Source organism: Aulostomus chinensis, chromosome 8 (genome assembly GCF_037954235.1).
Source record: "Aulostomus chinensis isolate RoL2024-O1b breed Wild chromosome 8, RoL_Achi_v1.0, whole genome shotgun sequence".
Taxonomy (NCBI): Eukaryota; Metazoa; Chordata; class Actinopteri; order Syngnathiformes; family Aulostomidae; genus Aulostomus; species Aulostomus chinensis.
This window is the reverse complement of record NC_141327.1, coordinates 30,093,737-30,104,587: the sequence shown is the minus strand read 5'-3', so window position 1 is coordinate 30,104,587 and position 10,851 is coordinate 30,093,737. Positions and strand designations below refer to the sequence as shown.

At 45.6% G+C, this 10,851-nt stretch overlaps 1 protein-coding gene across 1 annotated transcript; it reads right to left on the bottom strand.

The window, feature by feature from the left end:
- Nucleotides 1-148: 148 nt before the first annotated feature.
- On the bottom strand, nt 149-10,377 carry LOC147258048 (E3 ubiquitin-protein ligase pellino homolog 1-like). The gene is made up of 7 exons (XM_086212377.1): nt 10,165-10,377; nt 5,294-5,448; nt 2,912-3,041; nt 2,206-2,307; nt 1,840-2,037; nt 1,507-1,695; nt 149-1,203 (listed from the first exon to the last, which is right to left on the bottom strand). Exons 2-7 carry the CDS (start codon nt 5,377-5,379, stop codon nt 625-627), a joined length of 1,284 nt encoding a protein of 427 aa, XP_086068503.1. The 5' UTR covers nt 5,380-5,448; nt 10,165-10,377; the 3' UTR covers nt 149-624.
- Nucleotides 10,378-10,851: the final 474 nt, after the last annotated feature.

Sequence of the window (10,851 nt, the reverse complement as noted above, 5' to 3'; positions counted from 1 at the left end):
CAACCGCTGAGATAGCAAAGATCTCATAAACTACATTGTTACCATGGTTACGCTTGTATCACATGATCATTTGACAGCATTATTGACAACTTGGGAACAGTAATAAGAAACAGTCATTCACGCCTGTAGCAGACTTTATTTTAGTGGGAAAAAAATGACGTTAAGATGAAAACATAAATATTAATTATAGTTGTGTTTCCAGTCAGCAGCCTCACCCGTCTGCCAGATGTGTTCTCATTAGGTTGTAATGCACGTTGTGTTTTAAGATCAAGAAAATTATTACTCCGTGTTCAAAGCACCACAGACAAATGCCACTTAATTTCTAAGGAAAAAAAAACATTATAAAAATATGTATTTTTTGTGTTTCTACCCCTGAAACCCATCAGATTGTGTTGCTGTCTGAGACCCAGACAGTTACAGGTGGGAAACTTTGCCCCTTTAAATATTGCATTGATTTAAAAAGAATACTTTAGTAAAGATGTAAATAAATAAAGTACAAGCGAATCAAACTCCAGAGATTTTCCAGTCTGTACGACAGTCTGGATGATTTTCAATAATGCATGAACTCAGGTTCAAGGTGATAAACCTTCAAGCGTGCTGTTCCACGTCCCCTCCTAGGGGTTTCTAGTCCAGTGGGCTTTGGAAGATGAGTCTGACGCTGCCGGCGTCTCCACCCAGCGGCTGAACGCAGAAGGGGCAGGCGGTGTGGAAGGTGTGGGTGCCATGCGGCAGCGGAATCAGGCTCCAGTACGCCGTCGTCTTCTCCGAGCAAACATGGCCGCAGGGGACGAAGGCATGCGTGGGGGGGCCCGCATCCACGTAGAAGCCGGCTTCACAGCCTAGCCACAATGGCACATAGGGACCCCGAGCCCGGCACATGGGGCACTCTCTCTCCTGACACGCCGCATCCACTTCAGGATTGCGGCGCCCCCCCCAGCCGTGGTAGCCGTGCACATGGCCACAGCGCAGGTACACCCAGGGCTGCTTCTCATCCAGGATGTCTTTGCGGCGAAGGCTAGGGAAGGCCAGCGTATTGAAGCCCACGGGACACTGCGGCCGTCCGGCGTTCAGCTCCTGACGCAGTGCTTCCAGATGTTTGACAGTGGGAGTCAGTGACAGACCCTCAGCCGTCCGCCACAGCAGGGTGGTGCCACACAGGTCGATTAGCGAGCCGTCCACCAGCTCATTGGACTCCACGTCCACCTGAAGGAGACATGGTAGATGAAGACAGCTCATCCACACCACTGGGACTGTGCAGGGCTCCGGCTTAAAGACGTCTCATTGTCTTGGAGCCGACAGAAAAAGAGAGAAAAGGCCCAGCCGGCAGAAAACAAGCAGTTTTAAGTCACAATGAGGAGGGGAGGAGCACCTTGAAACCGCTTAACACCCGCCAACCAGTTGATTATCCCGTCAGGCTCAGGACCACAGTTCTTCACCTGTTTGTCTTTGCACACACTCTTTGTGTGTGTGTGTGTGTGTGTGTGCGCGCATGTACATGTCACCCACCATCTTGCCCCTCTGCTGAGCTGATCGGGTCTCCCGCAGTGTAAAGACATTCCCGCAGACTGAGATTTCCCTCCACAGGCCGGGTTTGGAGTCCTGGCTGAAGCCGTGGCGTGGGTGCATTACCAGAACGCCATTGGTGGTCAGTCCGTCCATCTGACCATCCTGCATCCTCCACTTGGCTGCCTTCTCCTGTGAGGGAGAGAGGAGGACCACAGGGTTTATCAGTGTTAAAGCTTCTCTTGCGAAGAGGGGAAAGACTTTGGCAACCCGTCCCGTCAGAGAAGACAACACGGGCATCGTCCTCCTCTAATGGCGTCCACAGGTGCAGCCTACCCCGAGGAAGATGTTCTTGGAAGAGTCAAAGCCCGCTGCGTAGATGCGTGCAGTGTAAGGTGGGTTTCTTTGGCAGATGATGCGGCAGGCGAAGCGTGAGATGGTGCTCTGAATCGTCTGGCCATCAGCGTGGCTGGAACCTCCGGGGACTGTGTCTGTCACCACGAAGTCAATGGGGTTCTCTGTAGAACGCCCGATCTGTAACCACACACGCACACACACTCACTCATCACACCAGAGCTCAAGCACATTACTACCCTCTTTGTTTTACTCTACTGCCTCCACACGTGCATCAACCTGTGCCGTCTCATTAACCCTCCTGACTCTAACAGGCCCATCAGCGGGACGTTTCTGGACGCTACAGACCTGGAACATGTCCGTGTTGCAGTCGTGAGTGTACTCCACCACCACCGTCTGGGCCCGGGACAGAGTGTATGTGATACTGTGCTGCTCCTTGTTACTTATTGCCTTCAGGACCACACAAGAGATGCAGGTTGGTGTTTATTTCAATTCAGCAACACAAACATTCTATAAATGATGAATCCTGCCAGACCAGTTTTTATACAACATGGCTGCTGTTGCCTGTAACAAGGAGGCATGAGGAACCCGCTGAACTGTGGTGAAGATCCACTGAACACAGTGAAAATACTTCATGAAGAGAATCCAACGAGCTGCTTAGTTCAACAGCTCAGACGTGTGCATCGCTGATGACTAAAACAAGCAAATAGTCACTCAACAGACTCATCAACAGAAAATTACATCAAAAATATTTTGATAATTATTTTAGTCATTTTTGAGGTAAATTCACAAAAAACGAACACTTGCTGGTTGAGAGAAAACAGAACCTTTCTGAGCTGATAAATGTCATACAAAACTTTGTTTTGTTTTCTGAGCTTTTATGGCTCAACGATTAACTGAATAACGGCAGGAACCAGATGATACTGACAATGACGAGGGAAGGTGACAGTCACAGTATGAAGACAGAAACAAACTCAGTGGGATGAAACCACGGTGCAGGTTTTACTTTCCTACTTCACTTGATGGGGACATTAACCGGCGTCACGTTACTCACCTTGGCCGCCTGAGGCGTGCAGGATGTGTGCACAGTGCTGGGTTTCACGCCGTTGGCTTTCGTTCTGCGACACAGCGCAAAACGACTTCTCCGCCTCCCCTTGTCGCCGTTGGGTAGAGAACCGTTACATCTGAAATACATGACGGGAGAAGTGTCAGAACTGCAGGCAGTACACTGACGGTTACATTTAACATGCTGAAGCATGATAAAGTCTCTTGTAGGACGCTTTACTCTGCAGGACCCTGTAGAGGCAATAATTAAAAAAAAAAACCTGCCTTTTTTACGTTATACATTTTTATTTTGTGCACTTGGCAACTGCAAACTGACAAATAGCTGGAAATATTCAAAAGAAACCTGATTCTTCTCTAAACTCAGTGAGCGATCTATTCATCTTCCTTCCCCGTGATCGTTCCTTCTTTGGTCATTCAGCAGCGCTGCAGGGAGTCGACGCCTGGACCAGCAGATGAGTGAACGCAGTAAAATGTGACGTTGTTGACATGTTTTTACTTGCAAAATAGAGGACGTGTGTGAGTGTAACTATCACGGAAATGTGACTGCTGGTCAACTTCCTTCTCAGATGTGTGGCTCATAAGTTCCTGAGGAAAGTCTTATTTGGAGGTTTTGATAGGCCGACTTCAGGAAGACGTCTTTGACGACACAACCCAGAGCTCCAGAATATTTACCCATCGTTTCAACCGTCCTGAATGTAAACTGTCAGTACAGTTGTAACATGATTCAAGATGTTTTAGTATTAGAGGACACAAGAGCGAGAGGCTTCCAGAGAATTCACTCAGATTCGTGTTCTTCCATTTTATTATTACAGCAGGTTGCAAAATCTCTGTAAAACGCCGTCAACTGTTGATGACGTTCCCACAGCAGCCAGCAGCCGTTGTCACACTTATAAATGCAATCATTTGTATTCACATATGTCAAGTACAACAAGGGAGGGAGACAAGGCAAAGAGCTGGCTGGGGGTAATGATGCACAGAGAGTCAGACTTCATCTCTGTTGTGGATTTAATAACACAAAAGGTCTACAGGAACAGAGGCTGACCTCAGTGAACCACAGCCTCTGTCTTGTATCCACAGTGAATGGCCTCCAGTCAGGAGGACGTCAGCTGCATTCTTCACACATTTCACTGAGTTACTCTCCTCCGAAACAAGAGGCACTGTTTGTCCCAGGAGGGACGAAGTGTAAATGTATAAAGACCTGGGGGACGCATGTGGCTCAGGAGGAAGAAGTCTTTCAACATCTGGTAACTTTTATAACTTTTAAGTGAGAAATATCCTCAACGGTCTGACTCTTGTTCCAAGTGTGTGAAAGTGTCTAAATCAGTGCTGCTAAAACTACAAGCCTCCACGTACGTAGTAAATCTGATCAACCACAGAGTACAACACAGGCCAAACTGCTGCAGGATCGATGGAACTTCTTTTCTGTCTGAATGGACTGAGGTGAGCAGTCGTAGTCCTCATGCTAAGCTAGGCAATGCAAGTCCAAGTCCCTCATCTGTTAGCAGGTTAGAAGACAAATAGTTGTATACGTAACACTGACTGTAGTCCAGACCAATAGGCAGAAGGTTGTGTTTCTAACAAAAACACTCATGAAACACAACTTCTTATCTGAAGCTGTAGTGTTGTGATTTCAGCTGAATGTTATGTTCATTGAAAGTCAGTTTGGTTTGAGGTCAATGCCTCAGCCAGAGGGCTGGCAGACGCAGGTCAAGTAAACATTTGAGTTTAGTGAAAAGTTCAACCATTCTTTCAGCGGATAATGCAAACTTCCTGTGTTTCACATAAAGAGACAGACACCTCCATTCCTCCCCGAGGAGCCTTCACACCCAGTGAGGAAAACTCAGCTCTCAGAAACTACAAGACTCTTTAAAATTAAAGTTTTTGACCGTTGTGATTGGCTGTTACAGGATTTCCATCCTCTGTTTAATTTCACAAGTGGACACTTTCACACAAAAGCAAACAAAAGGTCTGAACCCGTCACCGGTGGACGCTCCCTGAGACACAGGCAGGCGTTGACTCATGTCCGCCCTCCACAGCCTTCGGTCAGGTAGTCGCCTGCATTCTTTCCTGTGGGTTCTAGAAACTTATCAGGATTCAGGCAGAGTTCTGCTGAGCCCAAACAAATGAAACTTGATTGAATTTCCCACTGTAAAAATGCTCAGATGAAGGGGACTGTTTATCACGTGGAAAAATAATGACTGTTCACAAATTTCTACACAGAAGAATAAAACTTTCAGATTAGAGTTTAAGGGTTTTTCAGACCAACAACAGCAGATGATTGATGGCAAAACAGCTCAAAGAAATATCAGGAAATGAGTCTCAGGTGTTTGCTGTCAGGCAACCCTCCTGATCAAAGAAGAGAGTGTCTCACCCCAGCACGAGGAGCTCTCCATACTGGACTGGTCCTTTAGTGGAAGCTGGGGAGGTGGAGATGTTTTCCTGCTCAAGTGCAAACATCTGTGCAGCATTCAGAAGGAACAAGGACTTTCCTCAGAGAATCTCCATCAACACTCGTACACCTGTCGCCTGCAAACAATCAAACACAGCCAGCGCTTAAAACAGCAGGAAACGCGCTGTCAGAGACAGAGACACCTACAAACCAACTCTGACCGTCACACAAACACACATGAAGGATTCAACACACCATCATTGTCTGCAACAGATCACCCATGCTGTCTTTGTACAGGGCGCAGCAGAGGCAGACAATGTACATATTCACACCAGTACACTGACTGGGCTTGTTGGGTGTACAACTGGGCCGTCTGTGGCGGGGTGACTCACTTAGCTGCACACTGGAGCTGATGTTGTAACCCTTTGTACCATTCACAACCCAACCCGACGTCATCATAAACATGATCTCTCCCCCCCCCCACCCCCCAACTGTCAATTGCTCACGAACCGCTATTAAACAACAAATGGAGGAAAAGACTCTTCAGAGGACTGCAAGTTGGACAGCAGTGATAACGTTCTTATCACTGCTTTGCAGTCTGGGTGACTCAGATTTAACTTTTCTGTGCGGGGCTAAAATGCCCAAATCCCCAATCAAATGAACGCAACACACGTTCACAAAAATTTGCAGCAGTCAGATTCTACATCCGATATTATTGCAGTGTCAAATAGAGCCACAGGGTGGCACCACTCCTTTGATTTGATTGATGTGCTTGAGACTATGCACACGGCTTTGCTACATGCTACTATGCACACCGCTAAGCTACAAGCTGTATGCTCTTACCCCAGTGACAATGTCCGTCAAATCTCTAAGCTAACTGGCTAACCCCTGCTAACTGCTAGCGTGCACTGCTTGTCTCCCCACGTCACACGTTTCTTCTTTGAATGAACACCATTAAGCGCTTCCACCATGAAAACCATGTTTTCACTCCTCTGACTGGCTTCAGTTAGCTTGACAGACGCTGATGATTTCAAGGTTCACCCAATCACCTGCTGTTTGTTCATTAAAAGTGACTCTGTGCAAACAGTTTCTATGGAGAATGTCCCACATTGGTTTGGTGTAACCAACTACCAGGCATGTCAGGTTAGCATGCCTTCGCCACAGCGCCAGATCTGGTCTGAATGCAGCCTTACAGTCACCTGTGTTATGGAGGAGGAGCCCTGACCAGTCTCGACATCATAACCAGAGTTTCTTTCCCTGGCCATGAAGGCAGCCAGGGAACCTGCAGGGGACAGAGACTCATTCACTGCCTGCAACTGGACACCAGATAAGGAGGACGACTTCTAAAGTGACTTCTCTCCTCCAACAACCAGTCTTTTGTGTGTCCCTTTACTCGCAGCAGCCCCACACCACCACCCGCGACAATGAGGTGAATCACACGCTGCTCTCTTCTTCACACCGCCACTCAAAGCTGATTTTACCCCTCATGACTCAGAGCTCATGGTTTGCAAAAAACACACACACACTGAGAGGTATTTACGATAATTTAGATGAAGCATCTTCAAACTTGTCATTTTTTACTCTTAAAGTACTCAGCGTTATCAAGCTCGCTTACATTTATGAGAACATTATAATAATAATAATAATCATCATGAAATAATTAATAGTAATAATAATAATAATTATTATTATTATTATTATTAAATGAATTTCATGGAATTTTCAGGACATCTAAGGTCACCTTACAATCCATAAAAAGTGTCAGTGCTCACACATGAGGATTCAGCAACTGTCAATAAGCAGGGACGGCCCTCCTGCAGCTTCATGGAAGTCTGGAAGCTGACAGTTCATAGCGTTGACGGGTGGTGGTGAATTTCAGCTTCTAAATTATTCACTCAGAGAAGCAGCAAACAAAACAAACCAGGCTGGTTAACAAAGCCAACAACACTTAAGATCCTATTTATGTTCACAATCCTGCACAGGAGCCCCGATGCTCCACTTCTGACCGCTGAGCTGCACAATCACTGACAACTGCTATGCTACGATAATCAACAGAACCTTAATGGCAGAAAATCACTGCAAGAGCTGCTAAAACGTGTTACTCCTTCTTTTAAACTGCAAACACTGATCACTTGAATGAAAGGACCACAGCAGTCCATCATGTTTAGCTCCAGACCAGCAGATCCAGACACGTCTCTCCCCTCTGGCACATTACGGAGCTCCTGAACTGCGACCATCAGGTTTGTTGTTCTCATCTCTGCTCCAGATTAAAACGTCCCTCAGCTTTTAGGTCAACATTTGCATGCATAGAGGAGGTTAACATGGTGATAAGCTCCTAATATGAGCGGACAGTTGGACAAAAAGGGCCAAATTTCAAGTTTTGAAACAGGGAACAAAAGCAGCGTCTGTGGGGCCAGATGCTGCGGTAGGATGGTGCATGTTAATCAGCTTGTGAGGCCAGAACAAAGGAGGACAGCTGGGCCACACAGAGCCACCCAGATCAGCCCGTCAGCCACACACACTGCTGGACCTACTTTCTTACAGGATGTATGAACAAAGAAATATATCGACTGCACTCCAAGTAACTGAGCGATACGACAATGGATTTCATTTCACACTATTGTAACAGTATATTGTATATCACGACACAATACTTGTTTTGTCAAATAGGTAAATTATTCTTTTGTTTCAAAAGTCCACACAAACAAAAACAATTTCTTCTCCAAGGACATCTCCTCCTCCTCTGTTACCATTCCACTCTCCTTCTCCATATTTGTGCTTTGGTTAAATGTCATGTCAGTTGAGAAGTCCCCCTGGCATGTTTCCATCTACGAGTTTGGAGAGAATAAAATCGTGTTTGTGATGCTGCCAGAAGGTGGCGGTAGAAGCAACATGGCTGTAATAAACCGAGTAGAGGAAGAGTCGTCGTCTGTCTGTGAACGCTGGAGACAAATCTTGAGAAATGAGCTTCAGTTGCATCAACGTCATCTAGATGATTCTGGGAGTGTTTCAGCACCAGCCAGTGCTGGACAGGGTGTTGCTGTCCGGAGAGGAAAACAAACTTTTAGGAATAAACACGAAGACGCCAGCAGCAGAAGCAGCTGATCCGTCACATGAATTAAAGATTCACCATGTCAGCTGATTTAGTGAAGAGTTTCCATCTCCCCTTTAAAAAAAAAAAAAAAAAAGCTCAAAAATCACCACAAGCAAGCATAAAAACATCCTTACACAATTGAGGGAGTTTGTTTGAGCGCCTGGAGTCGATGTGAAAGAAGGAACAACAGGTCTTTCTGTGTAGACTCAGCAATGGACGCGTTTTCACAAACTAACGTGCAGGGTAAGACTGGCAGGGGCAACCACAGCCGACTGGAGTGCCTGAAGGTCCAAAACATGACAATCTGCCCCAAAAACACAAGAATATTCACTCCAGAGGGTGAGGATAAAGGTGGAGTGTGTTCTGCTCCACACTGACACAGTGATTACAGATCTGTGGAATAAACCACCATCGCGACTCACAACGACTCCCTGCTGTGTCACATTACAGTAGAGAGAAGAAGAAGAGTGACGCACACAAAGGCTCACCGTGAGCTGCTGATCGCTGGATGCGGACTCTGCTGCACCCAACATCCCGGCTTCACCTCACTGACACTTTTATTGTGACAAGTACAATCACAATAAAAATAATACACAACAAACACAGATACAAATGTGTGGAGCCACTGTGTGCAATACCTCACTTTCTTCTCACTTTAAAAGAACCATCGAGTAATAGTAGTCACACACACACACACACACACACACACACACACACACACGCTAAACTCGTAACATATCAGAGTGACACAAAAGAATATATTAACAGGCGGAAGTGTCAGGAATATCCATCAATGATTACGAACATCAGTCCAACAGGATGTTGATGCTCCGCTGTCACTTCTGATTGTTGAGTCAAAGCTGAAGCTGAACCCTCGGACCGTGCAGGTCCGGACCAGCGACCCCAGACTCAGCAGCAGGGCTGGTTCCATCTTGTCGGGTGACTTAAGACATATTTACAATAGTTAGGACTTCACTGGTATAGTGCGTACTTCACCAGTATAGTGAGTACTTCACCGCTATAGTGCGTACTTCACCAGTATAGTGAGTACTTCACCGGTATAGTGCGTACTTCACCAGTATAGTGCGTACTTCACCAGTATAGTGAGTACTTCACCGCTATAGTGCGTACTTCACCAGTATAGTGAGTACTTCACCGGTATAGTGCGTACTTCACCAGTATAGTGCGTACTTCACCAGTATAGTGAGTACTTCACCAATATAGTGAGTACATTACCAGTGTAGTTAGTACTTTACCAGTGTAGTTAGTACTTTACCAGTGTAGCTAGTACTTCACTGGTATAGTTAGTACTTCACTGGTAGAGTTAGTACTTTACCTGTGTAGTTGGTACTTTACCAGTGTAGCTAGTACTTCACTGGTAGCATGAGTACTTTACCAGTGTAGTTAGTACTTTACCAGTGTAGCTAGTACTTCACTGGTATAGTTAGTACTTCACTGGGAGAGTTAGTACTTTACCTGTGTAGTTGGTACTTTACCAGTGTAGCGAGTACTTCACTGGTAGCGTGAGTACTTCACCTGTGTAGTTAGTACTTTACCAGTGTAGCTAGTACTTCACTGGTAGAGTGAGTACTTTACCAGTGTCGTTAGTACTTTATGTGAACTGGAAGTAAGAGCTGTTTATTTCGGGTTTAGTTGTCGGACTAGCCGGTCAGTAGCATAATGGGGACTATGCTAATAAAAGATTTTAATGCTACGAAGGAGGACAAACTGAATTTTAGCTAATGTTAACCAAACTTACCAAAGTAACTGCTCGTCCAGAAACACTCTCTTCCGTCGAATTTTTTAGGTTCCGGTTCTGTAAGTTGCTCCCAAAAACTTTTCAAGTATAAATGTAACGGGTTTTTACCGGCAGAAGACGAACAGAGCAGGACTCGGTCAGTTGCGGTGCTCTCACAGGTTTCGTGGCGTTTCTGGACAGAACTGAACACGCAATTGTGTACAAAACCCTGCGGTGCCGACAGCACTTCCGGTGGGCTTTTCAACATAAAACACAGCAGCTAGACAGTAAATAGCAATATCATCAATAATGATAGAAAAACAACAACAGGGATATCAATAATAATATATTTGTATCAAATCTTTCATACAAAAGGCTTATTTACATCAATAAACATTAAAAAACTGTCAAAAGCTGACATAATTAAAAGGGAGAATATCAAAAAAAGTTTGGTTTAAAAAAAGATTTTAGCTTTCTTTAGAAATATCTGTCAGTTTCGAATATTTTTTTTAAATCAGAAAAGCTTCTCTGAGACACAATCATAACTATCATAATGACTGGATTGCTGTGGTAAGCAGAGGGCTGACACTCCTGAAAGAAAAGTGACAAGAAGCAAATTCCTAAACGTGAATCCAACAGTGTTGAATATGCAGAACAGGACCGACCAGGGGGGCGGGACTACAGGAGCTCGGTCTCACCCGGAGCCGG